This window comes from Carcharhinus amblyrhynchos, chromosome 5 (assembly GCF_965287045.1).
Source record: "Carcharhinus amblyrhynchos chromosome 5, sCarAmb.v2.hapA, whole genome shotgun sequence".
NCBI lineage: Eukaryota > Metazoa > Chordata > Chondrichthyes > Carcharhiniformes > Carcharhinidae > Carcharhinus > Carcharhinus amblyrhynchos.
The window spans coordinates 108,687,577-108,707,265 of record NC_137328.1 but is presented as its reverse complement, the minus strand read 5'-3'; the positions used below and the strand labels follow the sequence as shown (position 1 = coordinate 108,707,265).

The following is a 19,689-nucleotide window of genomic DNA, read 5'->3' as shown; positions in this document are numbered from 1 at the left end:
GGTCAGAAAAAATTTAGATCGATTGGGCAGTTTCAGTAAAGCTCTTTTGTTGACATTTCTCCAAAGGCTAATACCACATTATGAATACTTGGCTGAGTTTCAAAATATCAAACTGTCTCAGCAGAAGGTTCTGAACTCTTAGTTTAACTATTAAAGAATATTATCATCTTTGCCATGGGGTTTGAATAAAAGTTTGTTTTTATTAGAGATTAACCACTTGAAATGATTTATAAGCTTTGTTTGGATTTCATGGGTGGAAGCTCTTTCACTACCACGTATGTGTAAGTGAGAGTTTACTTTGTTGGAAGTTTATCTTTTTCATCCCCACAGCTCCTAATGTTTGCTCATAGTGGACACTGGGTGAGTAGTTATGAAGATGGGTTATGAGAGGGCATAGAAGGTGGCTGGGAGCATGAACTGGCATTCAGTGGACATGGGAGCTAATGAGGGGCCATTAGGTATAGAGATTGTGAGGGGCCATAGGGCATGAGCTCCCAACAGCTTCTGGAACAACTGGGACAATGTCCCAGAGAAACAAGGTGGACGTTCTAATCAACCGTTCTTTGCACACATGCACCCCTAATTTGTACCTCCCCCCTCCCCCCATAACCCCTTGAGCAAAAATATCAGCACACTTCTTACTGAGATGGATCCAATGAGTTGGGAAATTTCCTGACCTGAGCCTTGCTGGCAACAATCCAACCCAAAGTGCATCAATTATAGACCCTAGTACAATGATGGACAACGTAGGCTAGTGAGTGGGTAGCATAAGCATTTCTCCTTCATCTCAGCGGACTGCCAAATGGGGGACAGAGAGGTTGAAGATATCTGTGAATACCCCGCCAGCTGATCTGCAGGATCTGAGTACTCGTCCGGGTACCCCATCCAGGCCAGTCGCTTTCTGTGGGTTGACCTTCGAGAAAGATGCTCTGACATCTGCAATGGTGACCTCAGATATAGGTTCATTCAGGGCTTCCAGCGTGGCGGGCATGCTCTCGCTGACCTCTTGCTCAAAATGGGCATAGAATGCATTGAGCTCATCAGGGAGGGGTACGTTGGAGCCAACGATTTTACATGCCTTCATTTTGTAGCCTATTATGTCTTGCAGACCTTGCCATAGTCAAAGGGGGTTGGTGTGGCTTGCCTGGGACTCTAGCTTGGTCCGGTACTGTCTTCTGGCATCTTTGATGGATCTCCTTAGATCATATTTGGCTTTCTTGTATAGGTCAGTGTCGCCTGACTTGAATGTCTCAGCCCTGGACTTCAGCAAGCAGTGGATATCCCTATTCATCCATGGTTCCTAGTTGGGGAACACACGTATTTGCTTCTTTGGCACACAGTCTTCTATACACTTACTAATGAAGTCAGTTACTGTAGTGGCGTACTCGTTCAGGGTGGTCACACAATTTTTAAATACTGACCAGTCCATTGACTCCGAGCAGCCCTGTAGGAGATCATCCGATTCCTCAGGCCAACTTTGCACAACTTTCTTTGATGGATTCTCCCGCTTCAGTTTTTGCTTGTAAGCCAGGAGGGAGTGCAGCGTAGGTTTACAAGAATGATACCTAGGTTTCATTATGAGGATAGATTATGCAAATTAGACTTGTTTTCTCTAGAACTTATAAGGTTATGGGGTGATCTGATCAAAGTCTTCAAAATGCGAACAGGAAAAGACAGGTTAGATGAAGTATTTCCACTGGTTGGAGATTCTAGAACTAGGGGGAATAGTCTAAAAATTAGAGACAGACCATTCAAGAGAGATGTTAGGAAACATTTCCACACACAAAACATGATAGAAGTTTGGAACACTCTTCCACAAATAGCAGATGCTAGATCAGTTGCTATATTTAAACCTGAGATTGATAAACTGCTGTCAAGTAAAGGTATTGAGGGACATGGGCCAAAGGCAGATATATAGAGTTAGGCCACAGATCAGGCATGATCTCAGTGAATGGTGGTGTAGGTTCAATGGGCTGAATGGCCTATTTCTGTTCCTATGACCCCATGAATAAGATTATAAACCTTTAACATGCCGAATATTTCATGACGAGTTATGGAAAATGCTTAATCATTTATACATTAATAGAAGTATCAACTTCAATTCGTTAAAACATAAAGAAATATTTACACTTTGGATGCAGAGGGAGCACACGGTTCTCTCATTCAATTTTGTATGTAATCAGCAAACCTCACTTCACTTGCCTTTGCTCTACATACGTATCACTTCAGTCATACCAGTAGGAAAAAAACTGCCCAGACAGAAAACAGCTGAATGCGCAACACTGCACATGGGCAATAGTCAACAAAATGTCTTGTGGGTCACCGTCAGAACACAGATGAGCCACATGTGGCTCCAGTGCTGCAGCTTGCCCACCACTGCCCTAGACCCTTAAACACCATTTGGCTTTGGGACAACAGAATCAGATGGAGATCAATGAAACCCCACTGTATTTTATCAGCCTTAATTCTTCACCAGTGCAAGTCTACCTTTCTTCCTCCCTTGTTATTATTTTCAATCATTCAGTGGAGCCAGTCTATGAAGAAACAGCCCCAAATAATCTCTTTAGTCTTCACAATTCTTACCATACATGTATTTTGTGTCCAGTTTATCTGTGGCTTTTTTTGTCCATGGTAACTCATCGTCACTGCATCCATTCGGCATTCCATTGTACCCTATGCCAACTATCTTGTTTTCCGGGTTTACAATGCAAGCGCCAACCTGCATTTGAATCAAGTATTGATCATCATCAATCACATTGGTATAGTCTTGTCGATATAATGTCACGTCTTATTTCACATGCACGTCAGAGGTTTCATAACCCAGTCTATTTAAACAATGAGATTTATAATGTTATAGTAAACAGAATGGTTATTAGCATTCAGTGAAACAATTGTTCTCTTTGCATAGCCATAGCACACATTTTATTTTGAATAAAATAGTTCCACCTGATGCCATCATTTCATATTTACCCAGGAACAATAAAGCTTGCTAATAAAAGACCCAAGGTCTAGATTCAGACAGAGCATCCCAGGTCATAGTTCGCTCTGAAAAATCAAGTCACCTCATCTTGCCCAATTCTACTCTGCAGAATATGCTGCAGTGGCTAGTGAAAAGGGGGATGCTGAGGGGAGACCTGATACATGTCTACAAAATTATGGAGAGGCATAGACAGGGTGGATAGCAGAGGCTTTTTCCCAGGGCGGGAGTGTCAATTACAAAAGGACACAGGTTCCAGGTGAGAGGGGGAAAGTTTAAGGGAGATGTGCGGGGGAAGTTTATCATGCAGAGAGTGATGGGTGCCTGGAATGCACTGCCAGAGGAGGTGGTGGAAACAGGAACATTTGCAACATTTAAGAGGCATCTGGATGGGTACATGAATAGGGAGGGAATAAAGGGATACGGTCTGAATAAGGGCAGAGGTTTTTTTTAGTTTTGTTAGGGCATCATGATCAGCACAGGCTTGGAGGGCTGAAGGGCCTGTTCCTGCGCTGTACTTTTCTTTATATTACAATTTTGAATTTTTGCTTTTAAGCTGGAACTGGTGATTTGAACTCATGTACTTGATCAATATACTGGTGTTGAACAAACTGGTTTTTGATTGCTTAACTGAGATGCAAAGAGAAGGAAAAGCACAAAGAACAGCACACTCAAGGAACAGAAAAAACAAGTTCAGAGGAGCACTGAGCATAACAGTCATGATAAACTAGAGAGATGAGAACGAGTGAGAGAGAGAGAGAGAGTGGTGTGGAAAGAGACAAGAGAGGCAATAATCTCCAAAAAAAATCATGGTCAAAAATAGTCATTGCTCACAGCTTGCCCAAAGACAGTGAAATGAGCAGGCAACTGAATCCCACATTATGTGCCAGCTGAACACCTTTTGTGAGTTGAAGTTCCTCATTGTCATTGACTTTTACCTGGGAGCTTGGATCCTTGCTCCTCTGAGCTGATAGAAAAGCAACTGCCATGAAATAGTCCGACCACTCAATGTACCCCTCCCGTTTTTTGCATGGTCCTGCATCACCCCTGTAAAATTAAATACAATTTCATCACACATGCACTGTTTGCGCCACTGTTCTAATTTGATTTTGCATTATTCAATACAAGAGCTATTTTGACAAACGCGCATAAATCACAGGGAGCCTCGCATGGGATTGCTTCTATACTGGTGAACAGTGACAAGCAATTGAAAATCAGCCCTTAACGTTCTCCGTCCTCTGTAAAAGCTGTGAAAATCCAACCGTTAGTCACTCAATTCAGAGATAAAACACTGAGGAAAAAAAATCTACAAATGCTGGAACTTCATAGAACACCCACAGAGAGAAAAATAATCTAAAATTTCAGTTAGGGACTGTTCAATTCAGCTGTTAGCAGATGCCACTGCTTTGTTAGATTACTCACATTATATTATTCGTGCGTTATTGTGTTGGTACACAATGAGCTGATTGATTTAAAGATCAATGATTCTTCAACAGTTTCAATAATTTATACATTGTAGAAGAAACAAGGAGGGGATGAAGAAAAAACACAAAAGGGATGTGAGAACAAGGTAATATCTTGGAAACAAGTACAATAGGCTTTCGGATTGAGAGAATATGCTAGAAGAGGACACTGCAATGAGTCTAAAATAAAAGCAAATTACTGAGGATGCTGGGATCTGAAATCAAAAGAGAAAATGCTGGAAAATCTCAGCATGTCTGGCAGCATGTCTGTAAAGAGAAAAAACAGCTGACGTTTCGAGTCCAGATGACCCTTTGTCAAAGCTGCAGCCCCTAATGTTCTCCATCCTCTGTAAAAGCTTTGACAAAGGGTCATCTGGACTCGATGTCAGCTCTTTTCTCTCCTTACAGATGCTGCCAAACCTGCTGAGATTTTCCAGCATTTTCCCTTTAGGTTACTGCAATGAGTTTGAATGGGGAGGATTTTATGGAGCCCTCAAGAGCAGGAATGCAGTTTGTGGGTGCGGTAGCTGAAATTAAAACAGAAAATGCTGATTAAAATCAGCAGGTCTGGCAACATCTGTGGAGAGAAGAAACAAGGTTAATATTTCAGTGCCATATGACTTCTTCAGAGCTGTAGAGAGGGAAAAATGTGATGGATTTTGTACTGTGGAAGAGAGGGTGGGGCAGGTGAGTAAAATGGAAGGTCAGGGAGCTAGGACAGATTTGACAAAGGTATAAACAACTTATCAAACATCAGGAGGCAATGGGAAAGCAACAAAGGCAAACATGGTGAAAGAGAAAATTGAAAATCCTGTCAGAGAAAAGAGCAGATCATCTTCAGAGAAGGCATTTCTGGAAAAAAGAATGGCAGTGAATCAAACACTAAAATAAAAGCAAAAGACTGCGGATGCTAGAAATCTGAAACAGAGTAACTGAATTAGAAGTAGGCCATCTGGCCCTTCGAGCCTGCTCCACCATTCAATAAAATCGTGGCTGATCTTTTCGTGGACTCAGCTCCACTTACCCGTCCGCTCACCATAATCCTGAATTCCTTTACGGTTCTAAAATCTATCTTTGCCTTAAAGATATTCAACGAGGTAGTCTCAACTGCTTCACTTGGCAGGGAATTCCACAGATTCACAACCCTTTGAGCGAAGAAGTTCCTCTTCAACTCAGCCCTAAATCTGCTTCCCCTTATTTTTTCAGGCTATTCCAGTTTCTAGTTCCATCCGCCAGTGGATATAACTACCCTGCTTCTAAGTAATCTAGTCCTTTCATACTTTTACGTTTCTATAAGATCCTTCCTCATTCTTCCAAATTACAATGAGTATAGTCCCAGTCTACTCAGTCTCTCCTCATAAGCCAACCCTCTCAATTCCAGAATCAACCTCGTGAATCTCCTCTGCACTCCTCCAGTGCCAAGACCAAAACTGTACACAGTACTCCAGGTGTGGCCTCACCAACACCTTATATAGCTGCAACATAACATGTTTTTAAACTCCATCACAAGGGCACCCAGGTCCCTCTGCACAGCAGCATACTTCAATTTTTTACCATTTAAATAATAGTCTATTTTGCTGTTATTTCTACAAAAATGGACGACCTCATATTTACCAACATTGTTCTCCATCTGTCAAATCCTTGCCTACTCACTTAAACTATCTATTTCCCTCTGCAGACTTTCAGTGTCCTCTGCACACTTTGCTCTACCACTCATCTTCGAGTCATCTGTGAACTTTGACACACGACACTTGGTCCCCAACTCCAAATCATCTATGTAAATTTTAATCAGCTAGGCAGGTTGAGATTTTGATTTCCCAACAGTAGGTTAAGATGCAGAGATTAAGTCTGGGGTGCCAAAAGAGAAAATACTGGAAAATCTCAGCAAGTCTGGCAGCATCTGTAAGGAGAGAAAAGAACTGATGTTTTGAGTCCAGACAGCCCTTTGTCAAACCTCAAAGTCTGAGGTGCATTTGAGGCTACAAGTCTTGTGCTGTTCTATGATGGGTTTTTTATCATCATACTTGTTTAACAGTGCTGTGCACCATTTGCTTTGTGCTGTTGTGTCCGAGGTCAGCAGTCTTTCCTGATGAACTCTGTGGCAGGAGGGAGCGGAGCAGGAGAATGGCAGATTACATGGAGACTCTGGACTAACAACAGTGGGTCAATGATGAGAGAATGCGTAGAATGGAGTTGGCAGATTGGAAGAGTGGAAGAGGATTCCAAGGGAGGGCAGAGGGTGCAGTGGGGGCATGGAAAATGATGTGGAAAGGGCCTGGCACCCTGGGTATGCTGGGAACAGTCAGCCAAGAAATTGAGGAGCCCAAAGGACAAGATAAATCCCATCAATGTGGTTCCATCTCAGGATGTTGGCATTCAGAGATACCAAAGGGCAATTTATCATGGCCAATGCACACAACCCGCACATCTTCGGACTGTGGGAGGGAACTGGAGCCCCTGAAGGAAACCTATGCAGACATGAGGAGAATGTGCAAACTCCACACAGACAGTGACCCAAGCTGTGAGGCAGCAGCACTAAGCAATGTGCCGACCTGAAGAATCTTAACAGGGAAGCTTTTGAATTAGTTAAATTAACCAATCTTCTTTCAAACGCTGTTTTGCCTGCTTGAGTAGATCCAGCAGGACCAGCTTTAAATGAATGCGTTTCCTGTCATTCCCTTCAAGTCAATAACAATTGTCAAATTATTCCATTTATACTGGGGGGTTGGGGAGGGTGGGATTCTCCAGACGCCCTGCAGGGTACCATTCGCTGGCAGCGGGATGTTCTACTCCGACTGCTATCAATGGGATTTTCCAATAACTGCACGCATGCCGCCAGGAAACAGTTGGTGGGATCGAAAGATCCTGCTGGAGTGAACAGTTAGAGAATTCCGACCACTGAACTTTCCTAATCCTTGCAATATTCAGTCTCCAGATATGGCAAAAACAGAACCAGACACATCTTAGGGGTTTCAAAAATAGAAGAGAGGAATTCTGTTGATGTTATCGTCCCCAGCCAAAAATGGTTTTACTGGCATTGAATTTCACAAAGTAGCTGAAGAAATCAAAAATCCCCACTAACCTGTGGGAGTCCCTAGCTTGTGACTGATCAAAATAAATAAGGTTTATTGAGGAAGGAACTAAATACATTGAGAGACATCACTAGGAGCACACACAAGTGGCGTTAAGGCATCAGAAGCTCCACGCACAACAAGGCAGTCAGCAGATCACACATTATCAGCCATCTCAGAACCCACTGAATAGAGAGGAAGCAAGTCATCTTCAAGCCTTTGGGACAACCTAAGAAAATTTACTGTAGTTTTCCTCCCTTCCAAGCATGATTTGTAATTTATTACGGTTGCACAGTGACACAGTGTTTAGCACTGCTGCCTCACATTACCAGGGACCCAGGTTCGATTCCCAGCTTGGGTCACTGTCTGTGCAGAGTCTGCACGTTCTCCTTGTGTCTGCGTGGGTTTCCTCCAGTTGCTCCGGTTTCCTCTCACAGTCCAAAGATGTGCGGGTAAGGTGGATTGGCCATGCTAAATTGACCCTCGTGTCAGGGGGATAAGTAGCAGGGTAATATGTGGCATTATGGGAATAGGGCCTGGGTGGGATTGCGGTCAGTGCAGACTCAATGGGCCGAGTGGCCCTCTTCTGCACTGTAGGGATTCTATGAGGACTGGCAGCATCTGTAGGGAGAAGATTGGAATCAGGATGACCCTGGGGGCTCCAGTCTCTCCACAGATACTGTCAGGCCTGCTGAACGTCTCCAGAACTTTCTGCTTCTGTTAACTTCCCTACATTAGCTGAAATGCATTGTAGTTACAGTAAAAGTCAGCATGTTAATATATGTACCTGTGATTTGTGGACGGTTTGAAATCTTTCTCCATGTGGATTTCACTGGAAGTTTCCTCCACTTTAGCATTTGCACCAAGCATCATGGCGATTCCGTTAAGAGAGGCGGGGCCCAGCGCTAAGGGGCGGGGCCGAGCGCTGAGGGGCGGGGCCCAGCGCTTAGGGGCGGGGTCCAGCTCTGACGGGCGGGCTGCCCCCAGGCCTGAGAAGGCGGAGGGGTAGAGCCCAGCTCGCTCAGTGGGCGGGGTCAATGTGGTTTGCTCAGGGGTCGGAGAAGCTAGCTCAGTGGACGGGGTCGGAGCTGCTCGCTCAGTGGGCGGAGTCGGGGCTGCTCGCTCAGTGGGCGGAGTGGGAGATTCCCGCTCAATGGGCGGGATTGCAGCTCCTCCCTCAGTGGGCGGGGTCGGAGGTTCCCGCTCAGTGGGCGGGGTCGGCGATTCCCGCTCAGTGGGCGGAGTCGGAGATTCCCGCTCAGTGAGCGGGGCCAGAGTGGCTCACCAGAGGGCGGGGCTTAGCCGCTTGTACAGGGGCGAGGTCAGGCCGAGGCCCCGCCCCTTCAAGTTGCTACCTGTGTTGCTGATGCAGATGTGATTTTTGTGACACATCTGCATTTATAATCTATGGGAACAAATTCCACAGTCTTGATATTCCAGATGTCATCTTCCAACAGGATTCTGTATGATGCATTTTAAATTCTGCATAGTCAGGAGAGCAGAATCTTGGAGGGACAAGATGAATGGTTGACAAAATAAACTAAGTAATCTCACAACACCAGAGTAAAGTCCAACAGGTTTATTTGGTAGCACAAGCTTTCAGAGCGTTGCTCCTTCTTCAGGTGAATCACCACTCTCCTGATGAAGGAGCAATGCTCAAAAATCTCGTGCTACCAAATAAACTTGTTGGACTTTAATATGGTGTTGTGAGACTACTTACTGTGCGTACCCCAGTCCAATGCCAGCAACTTAACATCATAATATAGGGAGAGAAGAGAAGTCTGCATGGCAAGGGCATGGAAAAGGGCAAAACATGGGGCTGGGGGGTGGGGTTGAGAGTCAAATGAAAGCTTTAGGAATGTGAGATGGGGAACAGGTGTGGAGATGGATTTGAGACCAGGGAGAGATCAACCGTGGCTGAAGGGCTGAATTTGCCTACTTCTGCTCCTATGTTCCTATTTGACAGCAACATTAGAGCTGCTTGTCCAGATTTCGGAGTAGGATTCAACAGGCTTGATAGCTTTATAGAGAGTTACTGGGCAGAAGAGCAGCATTTGCCATACAGAAACTGAGCAACAGTGGGCAGAACAATCGCAAATATCCGTTGTTGCAAGATTCAAATCCTGAATTTCACTAGTCCACAGGTCACACTAACAGTTAAATTCACTTAACAAAGTGGCCAATTATTTACCTTCACTACTGTCAGATACAGGATAAAAGATATATTACCAAGATTCCTTCAATAAAACCAGAATTATTCATTTATTATAAACCAAAACTTCAAGAACTGGTTAACACACCATGGTACTCCAGAAATATAACTATCTATCCCTTGTCAAAAGTACCCAAGCACAAACACAAACACAGATACACGGAAACAAAGGGCAAACAGTTATGTTCTCTGCAGAATTGGATTTCGCAGGATAGGCTTTAGAAAATAAAGAATAATCATAGAATCCCTACAGAGCAGAAGAAGGCCATTTGGCTCTTTGAGTCAGCATCAACCTCAATCCCATCCAGGCCTATCTCTGTAACCCCACATATATTTACCCTGCTAATCCTCTGACACTAGGGTCAATTTAGCATGGCCAATCAACCTAACCCGCATGTTTTTGCAGGATTTTGATGCTGCTGATCTGGATCTCCCTTGTGTAATGACCAGTGGATGGCCGGATATTCTCACCAATACAGCTTTGGTACGGAGGAGAATGCAGAGCTGGATCAACTCTTCTCACCTCAGTTTTGCAGCATTCCAAATGCAAGCAGGTTATATTCAGATGAAGATTCTCTGACCTTAGGTTGATAACCAGACATGGAATTTTGGGTAAGGCAGGGAGAGAGTGTGTTAAGGCAGCCTTCCTCCTCAGTTTATTCCCCAAAACAAGACTGCTTCAAAAACAAGTCCAAATCCTAAAACTTGTCTCCGTCATGTGATTCATAGTAAATCACTAACCTTTGTTAGATTTTTCCCCATCAGTTAAAGTGATTGCAGTTCAAAACAGCACTTCCCCTTCAAATACCATGCTGGCCAGGTGATTTCTTGGAGAACACAGGCTTGCACCCAGTCCAAAGGTGAACTTGTGACTGTTCTTCAAATAAAAAAACTCAAGGACAACATCTAAGTGTCCAGGTAATACAATAGCTTTCCACATATAAAATCATTTTAAAAGATATGGGCAGGGGGTGGATTCTCCCAGCCCAATGCACTGCTAAAGCCATTTTGTGGGCTCCCCGATAGGCACCACAACATCCCCAAGTCTCTGGCCACTAGATTTCCGGAGGGAGGGGGTTGGGGTTGTGGGGGGGAGAGGAGGGGCCCAAGGGGCTGGGAGGAGGTGGGGGATTGGAGCTCGTTTGGGCAAGTCTAGGGGCCAGCAATTGGGGCATGGTGTGCCAGCGATGCGGGGGTTGTTGGCCTGGCCAGCTATCAAGCTGGCTAAATATTGGGAGGCTGGCAGTGCGGGCTACTGCGCATGTACCAATCTCGCCGCTAACAGATTAGCCCATGTGCAGTGGTCCACTCAGTGCTATGCTGCCGGCCTATCCATTGGGAATAGGCCCCGCCCACTGATTTTTCACATGATTCACATCATGGCGGGGCGAGAAATAAACAAAGAAATAACTGATGCATGTAAAAATGGTACAGCAATTATCATGGGGGATTTTAATCTACCTATCAATTGGTCAAACCAGATCGGTTAAGGCAGCCTTGAGGAGGAGTTCATAGAATGTATCCGCGATAGCTTCCTTGAACAGTATACAATGGAAAAAAATCTGAGGGACAGAATTAATTAACATTTGGAAAGATAGGGATTGATCAGGAATAGTCAGGATGGATTTGTTGTTGGGAGATCCTATCTAACTAATTTAATTGAGTTTTTTGAAAAGGTAACTAAATACATTGATGAGGATAGTGCAGTTGATGTGGTTTACATGGACTTCAGTAAGGTCTTCAACAAGAACCCACATAGAAGGTTGGTCCAAAGAGCCCATGTGATCCAAGGAAAGTTGGCAAATAGAATGCAAAATCGACTTGTTAATAGGAGGCAAATTGTGAAGGGGCAGGATTACTTTCAAGATTGGAAGCCTGTGACTACTGGTGTACCCCAGAGATCGGTGATGAGTCCCTTGCTGTTTGTCACATATATTAACAAATTGGATGTGAATACAGAAAGTATAATTAGTAAGTTTACAGATGACACAAAAATTGGTGGTGTTGTTGATAGTGAGGGGGATAGTCTTAGCCTACAGACTGATATTGATCAACTGGTAAGTTGGCCCGAGAATGGCAGATGGAATCTACTCCTGATAAGTGTGACGTGAAGCATTTTGAGAGAGTGTGAATTATACTGTAAATGGCAGAACCCTTAGTAACATTAACATACACAGGAATTTGGACACACAGATCCACAGTTCCCTAAAAGTGGCAATACAGGTGGCCAAGGTGATTAAGAAAGCATATCGCATGCTTGCCTTCATCAGCCAGGGCATTGAGTACAAGAGTTGGGAAATCATGTTGCAGCTGTATAAAACCTCAGTTAGGCTGCATTTGGAATTTTGCATGCTGTTCTGGTTGCCACACTGCCAGAGGATATGGAAGCTTTGGAGGGAGTACAAAGAAGATTAACCAGGATGTTGCCTGGTCTCGAGGGTGATGGCTATGAGAAGAAATTGAAGAAAATAGAATCATTTTGACTGGAAAGGCAAAGGCTGAAGGGAAACCTGATAGAGGCCTACAAAATTATGAGGGGCTGACTGTCAGAGGCTTTTTCCCTGGGTGGAAGTGTCAATTACAAGGGGATACAGAGGGAGAGGGAGAAAGTTTAAGGGAGATGTGCAGAGGAAGTTTTTCACATAGCGAGTGGTGGGTGCCTGGAACATGCTGCCAGAGGAGGTGATGGAAGCAGGCAGAGTAGCAACATTTAAGAGGCACCTGGATGGATACTTGAATAGGGAGGGAATAGAGGGATATGATCTGAGTAAGGCCAGAAGTTTTTTTAACTTAAGTTAGGGCATCCAAGGGCCTGTTTCTGTGCTTTACTTTTCTTTATTCTTTGTTAATGAAGGTAGGATATCCACAATGAATAATAGGTCCTTTGGGAGAATTGAGGAACAAAGGGACCTTGGTGCACCAGTCCGTAGATCGCTGAAGGTGGCCTCATAGGTAGATATGGCAATAAAAAAGACAAACGGAATGCTTGGCTTCATTAAATGGAGCATAGAATATTGCAGAATGGAGGTCTTGGTTCGATTGTATAAAACATTGGTTAGATGGAATATTGTGTAGAGTTCTGGTCACCACACTTTTGGAAGGATGTGATTGAACTGCAGAGGGAGTTTCTCAGGGTGTTACCTGGGCTGGAAAGTTTCAACTGTGAGGAGTGACTGCTTAAGCTGCGTTTGTTTTCCTTGGAGCAGAGGAGGCTGAGGGTGCAGCATCTGATAGAGGTATACAAATTACTGAGAGGCACAGATAGGGCATATCATAAGAACTTTCCCCCACGGCAGAGGTCATAGGTTTAAGGTGAGGAGTTTAGAGGGAATCTGAGGGAAAAAATTTCACCCAGAGCGTGATGAAAATATGGAACGTTCTGCCAGTGAGGGTGTGGAGGCAGGTATTCCCACAGCATTTATGCAGCGCCTGGTGGAGCACTTAAATCTCCAAGATACAGTCGGCTATGATTAAGCGTTGGTGAATGGAATTCGTATAGATTAGCATTTAATGGTTGATATAGACATGGTGGGCCAGAGGGCCTACTTTGTGCAGCATGACCAAAGACTTAACATTGCTCTCTTTTAATTTCACTACCAGAAAGTATCTTATTACACTCCTCTGCATTGAATTTCATTTGTTATGTGGCTGTGCATTTCATTGTGTGTGTGTGTGTGTGTGTGTGTGTGTGCGTGTGTGTCTGGTGAAACACTTTCTCCAGTGATTAGAACCATAGAGTCACAGAGTCATAGAGGTTTACAGCATGGAAACAGGTGCTTCAGCCCAACTTGTCCATGCCGCCCCTTTTTTTAAACCTCTAAGCTAGGCCCAGTTGCCCGCATTTGGCCCATATCCCTCTATAGCCATCTCACCCATGTAACTGTGTAGCTTTTTAAGAGACACAAATGTGCCCGTCTCTACTACTACCAGCTTGTTCCAGATGCTCACCACCCTCTGTGTGAAAAAATTGCCCCTCTGGGCCCTTTTGTAGCTCTCTCTCTCCCCTCTGACCTTAAACCTCTAATTTTAGTTTTCTTCGGGAAAAGATATTGACTATTTAGCTGATTTATACCCCTCATTATTTTATAGACCTCTATAAGATCACCCCTAAGGCTCTGATGCGCTGGAGAAAAAAGTCCCAATCTATCCAGCCTCTCCTTATAATTCAAACCATCAAGTCCCGGTAACGTGCTAGTAAATCTTTTCTACACTCTTTCTAGTTTGGTAATATCCTTTCTATAATAGGATGACCAGAACTGATTCTAACTATCACAAGTAACAAGTTGCCAATTTGTTCCCATCGACTACCAAATCCATGGCCTCCCCCATCTTGAAGAACAAGGGCAACAGGGGCTACGAGGTATACTCCCCCATCTCAACTTGGACATAATACACCATTGGGTCAAAATCCTGGGACTCCTACCCCACAGCACCCTGGAAGTGCTTTTGTCACGCAGACTGCAGCAGTTTGAGAAAATATTCACTAGTTTCACCTGGGCAATCAGCGACAAGACAACACATTTCAGTGACAGAAGAAAAGCAAATTACTGCGGATGCTGGAATCTGAAACCAAAAGGGAGCATGATGGAAAATCTCAGCAGGTCTGGCAATATCTGTAAGGAGAGAAAAGAACTGACATTTCGAGTCCAGACGACCCTTTGTCAAAGGACCATCTGGATTCGAAACTTCAGCTCTTTTCTTACAGATTCTGCCAGAACTGCCGAGGTTTACCAGCATTTTCTCTTCACATTTTAGTAGCAAACACTTCCAAGAATTGGTTTTAATGTATGTGGGCTGATCAGAATTACCTTATTGTTTTGGGATTATATCATTTCATCAAATTATATGAGAACACGCTCATGTTCTCGGTGTCATCGCTGTAATAATAAAGGCATGATGATGAGAAAATAAAAATGTTAATTTGAAGTTCTGAGTGAATAATCAATTCCTGAGCTGTTTTTGAGGGAAAGACTGGAAGGATCTGATACTACAAACCGGACAATAAAATTAACAGTAAAATTGAAGTTTAATATTCCCTCAAATCGTCAGTTTCAAAGCAACTTGAAATTAACCATAAACTACGACATTGAATCATGAGTAACAGTCTCCCAGAAGCCAGTAGGTGGTGCTCCATCATTGAGTTGAATTTAGCTCAGACTGGAATGACTTACACTTGGTAACACTGGCTTCTTTGTCAAAATTTGTCCTTGGAAAAAAAACCCTCTGCTATCATGTTAGTGATGCTTCGGCACACGTTTTGAGTGGATAAGAAAGATTTGTTAAGAAGCCTCAAATTTCTAAGTATATGGGTGTCTGTATGAAGCCAAAAAAAACTAAGAGAAATGTCTTTCTCAAACAGAGTCGGTAACAATGGTGATTGGATTCCAAGATCTTCTGGCATGGTGCAAACCAAAACAAGTTTTCCTGTTTATGGAATTGAAAGGCAAGTTAGTTGATGATTAGATGCTAATGTAACGGTGGCACAGTGGTTAGCACTGCCAACTCGCAGCACCAGGGACCTGGGTTTGAATCCCAGCCTGGGTCACTGTCTGTGCGGAGTTTGCACGTTCTCCTCATGTCTGCTTGGAGTTCCTCTGGGTGCTCTAGTTTCCTCCCACAGCCCAAAGATGTGCGGGTTAGGTGAATTGGCCATGCTAAATTGCCTCTTAGCTTCAGGGGAACTAGCTAGCGTAAATGCATGGGGTTGTGGGGATAGGGCATGGGTGGGATTGTGGTTGGTGCAGACTCGGTGGGCTGAATGGCCTCCTGCACTGTAAGATTCCATGAATCAACTACTCTTTACCATTGACTGTTTAAATAAGTCACAATGTGGCTCATGGAATTTACTCAGTACCTACCTAAGTTGATTTGATCTATTATTGTAGCCGTATACAGTGAAAAGTATTGTTCTTACCCGCTATACAGACAAGCGTATCGTGCGTACAGAAGGAAAGGAAAGGGCGCAGAATGTGGCGTTACAGTCATAGCTAGAGTGTAGAGAAAGATCAACTTAATATAAGGTGGGTCCATTCAAAAGTCAGATGGCAGCAGGAAAGGAACTATTCTTGAGTCGGTTGGTATGTGATCTCAGACTTTTGTATCTTTATCCTGACGGATGAAGGTGGAAGAGATTATGTCCGAGGTGCGCGGGGTCCTTGAATAGGTAACAGTGGCTCCAGGTTAAATCCGGGTCACATGCAGCAAATATAAAGTTGCATTCACACAAATCGGACAAGGGCATGAAAGTAAAGCAGTGTGGAAGCTGCAAAACTGCAATAAGGAGAGAAACGGGTGGAAAAACTCAGCAGGTTATGATAGCATCTGTGGAGAGAAAAACAGAGTTCAGGGCTGGTGATTTAATAGCAGTGGTATGGCGCAAATCCTCTAATAACTGGTAAGTATCACAGGAGGCCAAAATCGAGATTTCCCCCAGAGAGAATCCTGATCGTGATCTCCCCCCACTCCACCCTTGAACCTGGTTATCATAAATTATAACAAATTTAACTATGATTAGTGGGCTTAGCTCCATTGCTTCTATCCTCACCATATGTTCCCACCCATCCGCTCGCCCCACTGATCTCAAAATCCTGGTATCACTGACATGTTTAGGCCCTGTCCCTTCAGCTGGCTGTGTGAACCTCACCAGCACTCTGAAATTGCACAGAGTGCTGTTAAACCAGCTGAGAAAAGGCTGCCATCAAGCCTATGAGTTTCACACCACTTTTCTCGTCCGATTTAACACTCTGTATCCAATGTTTTGTCTATTATCTGACTATTCTTCAGAACTGAAGTTTTTCCAGCACTTTCTGTTTCAACTTGGTTGAAATCATGCACCCAAAGAGAGCTTTGGTATTGAAAATGATGGCTTGACTTTTATTCAACAATTGATTTTCTAAATGTAATGATAATAGGAAAGATATGAATGGCGTTTTCCATATTCATGTTCTACAGGTGAACCAAACCATCAAATAATACTTTAACAGTCACTCTCTTTCCTTCACAAAGGCATTCTCCCTCTATCCATTTTCCTTCTGTGGGCAGCACGGTGGCACAGTGGTTAGCACTGCTGTCTCACAGCGCCAGGGACCAGGGTTCGATACCTGGCCTTGGGTCACTGTCTGTGCAGAGTCTGCGCGTTCTCCCCGTGTCTGCGTGGGTTTCCTCCAGGTGCTCTGGTTTCGTCCCACAGTCTGAAAGACGTGCTGGTTAGGTGCATTGGCCATGCTGAATTCTCCCTCAGTGTACCCAAACAGGCACTGGAGTGTGACGACTAGGAGATTTTCACAGGAACTTCATTGCAGTGTTAATGTAAATCATAAACTTTAACTTCAGTTCAAGAGGAGGTTTCTGCTTCTGAGTATCACCTCCTCATTACAAAAGCCTTGCATCCCTTTGAGCTTCCTGTTTAAGTTTGCAGCCTTTTCCACAGACTCCCTATTCTCACTCCTTTCAGTTGATATTAGCCCTCTACAACTTTTATTTTGGTTGCCATTCAGTTTATGCTGGCTTCTTACACTTCTCACTAACAACTTGCACTTCAGTCCTCCCTCATGTCATGTTCGCATCTGTAACGCCCCTCTCCCCATCTACCACTATACTTACCCCTTCAGTCTCAGTACCAGACCTGTATCAATATCAGGCTGTTCCAGAGAATCCTAATCTTGCAAAGGTATTGCCATATTCCTCCAAAGGAAGTGTTACGTTCATGAGAGTAGTCTGTCAGCTCTGGACCTCATTATTGCCTGTGTCCAAATATGGACAAGAGAGTTTAATTCCAGGGGTGAGGAGAGACTGATTGCCCTTGACAGCTAGGCAGCGTTTAATCCAGTTTAGCATCAAGGAGGCCTCGTAAAATTGATGTCAGTGGAAATTGCCAGGAAATATCTCCGCTGGTTAGAGTTATACTCAACTCAAAAGGTTGTGGTTGCTGGAGACCAATCACCTCAGTCCCAAGACATTGCTGCAGATGTCCCTCAACTGCCACAAAAGCTGGTCAGAGGTGGGGAATTCTGTGGTGGGTAACTCACCTCCTGACTCGCCAAAGCCTGCCCACCATCTACAAGACCCAAGTCAGGAGTGTGACAGAATTCTGCCCACTTGCCTGGATGAGCACAGCTCCAACAACACTCAAGAATCACAGAATCCTACAGTGCAAAAGGAGGCCATTTGGCCCATCAAGTCTGCACCAACTACCATCCCACCTGGCCCTATCACCATAACCCCATACATTTACCTTAGCTAGTCCCCCTCACACTAAGGGGCAATTTAGCATGGCCAATCCACCTAACCCACACATCTTTGGATGTTGGGAAGAAACCTAGAGGAAACTCACACAGACACGGGGAGAATGTGCAAACTCCACACAGACAGTGTCCAAAGTTGGGAATTGAACTTGGGCCCATGGCGCTGTGAGGAAGTAGTGCTAACCACTGTGCCACCGTGCTGCCGTGATATTCAATACCATCCAAGACAAAGCATCCCACTTGATCGGTACCCCATCTGCACTACTTTAAACATTTACTCCCTCCACCACTGACACACATTGGCAGCAGTGTGTACCATCTACAAGATGCATCACAGCAATTTCTAAAGTCTCTTTTAACAGCATCACCCATAAATTATACCACCTAGAAAAACAAGGACACCACACAGACTGCAACGGTTCAAGAAGACAGCTCTCCACCAACTTCACAAGGGCAATTAGAGATGGGCTTGCCAGTGTCACTCACATCCCAGCAAAGAATTTTTAACAAGTGTTCAGTTCCATGATCAATTCCTCAGGTAATAAAGTAATCTATATCCACGTGCAGCAAAACTGGACAACGTCCTGGCTTGCGAAAATACGTGACATCTAATATTTATGACTCAGGAGTACTATGCAATTACCATCTCCAGCAACAGATAATCCAACCAAGTCTCTTTGACAGTCAATGGCTTTGCTATTGTTGAATCCGCTACTATCCGCATCCTAGGAATCAACATTGGCTAGAATTTTAATGGAATTAGCCGCACAAATTCTATGAGTGCTAGAGCACGTGGGGTGGCATGGTGGCACAATGGTTAACACTGCTGCCACATAACATCGGGAACCCGGGTTCAACTCCAGCCTCGGGTCACTGTCTGAGTGGAGTTTGCACATTCTCCCTGTATCTGTGTGGGTTTCCTCCGGGTACTCCAGTTTCCTCCCATAGCCCAAAGATGTGCAGGTGAGGTTGATTGGCCATGGTAAATTGACCCCTGTGTCAAGGGATTAGCAGAGCACATATGTGGGGTAATGGGGATAGGGCCTGGGTGGGATTGTGGTCAGTGCAGGCTCAATGGGCTGAATGGCCTCCTTCTGCATTGTAGGGATTCTACGTTCTCCAAGCAGATCAGAGACTGAGGATTCTGTGGCAAGTGATTCACTTCCTGATTTCCCCATCACTTCTCCACCCCATTCAAGGTACTCTGCACTTGTCTGGATGAACACAGCTCCAACAATACTCAAACAGCTTGTCACTATCCAGCTTGATCATCACGCTATACACACTGTTGAACATTCACTCCCTCCAATACTAGTCCACGGTGATTGTGATCTGTGCTATCTACTACAGAAACTCACCAAGGCTTTTTTGACAGCACCTTCCAACTCTTGTGGCAGAAATCTCTGGCCACACTCGCCCCTAGACTAGAAAATTCTGTTCGTGGTCAATAGACCTTTGCATGGTCCACTGCCCCTCCCATGGCAGGTGGGATGGGAAAATTCCACCCTTGATGTCCACCACCTTGAAGGGCAACTAGTAAGTGCATGGGAACTGTGTCAACTGCAGTCCTCTCCAAGTCACACACCATTCTGACTTGAAACTATATCGCATTCCTTCACCATCACTGGGTCAAAATCCTAAAATTCCTTACTTAACAGCACCATGGATGTACCTACAAAACACGGCGTTCAGAAGTTCAAAAAGGTAGCTCCCCACCATCTCA

The 19,689-nt window shown here is 44.4% G+C and overlaps 1 protein-coding gene across 1 annotated transcript in view; it reads right to left on the bottom strand.

Moving 5' to 3' along the window:
* The window catches only part of dctd (dCMP deaminase), a 50,878-nt gene extending 42,445 nt beyond the window's left edge, over positions 1 to 8,433 (bottom strand). The window contains exons 1-3 of the mRNA XM_080189434.1: positions 8,299 to 8,433; positions 3,916 to 4,024; positions 2,584 to 2,719 (exon numbers count right to left, since the gene is read on the bottom strand). Coding sequence (XP_080045560.1) covers positions 2,584 to 2,719; positions 3,916 to 4,024; positions 8,299 to 8,384 — 331 coding nt within the window. The 5' untranslated portion in view covers positions 8,385 to 8,433. The remainder of the gene's footprint in view (positions 1 to 2,583; positions 2,720 to 3,915; positions 4,025 to 8,298) is intronic.
* Positions 8,434 to 19,689: the final 11,256 nt, after the last annotated feature.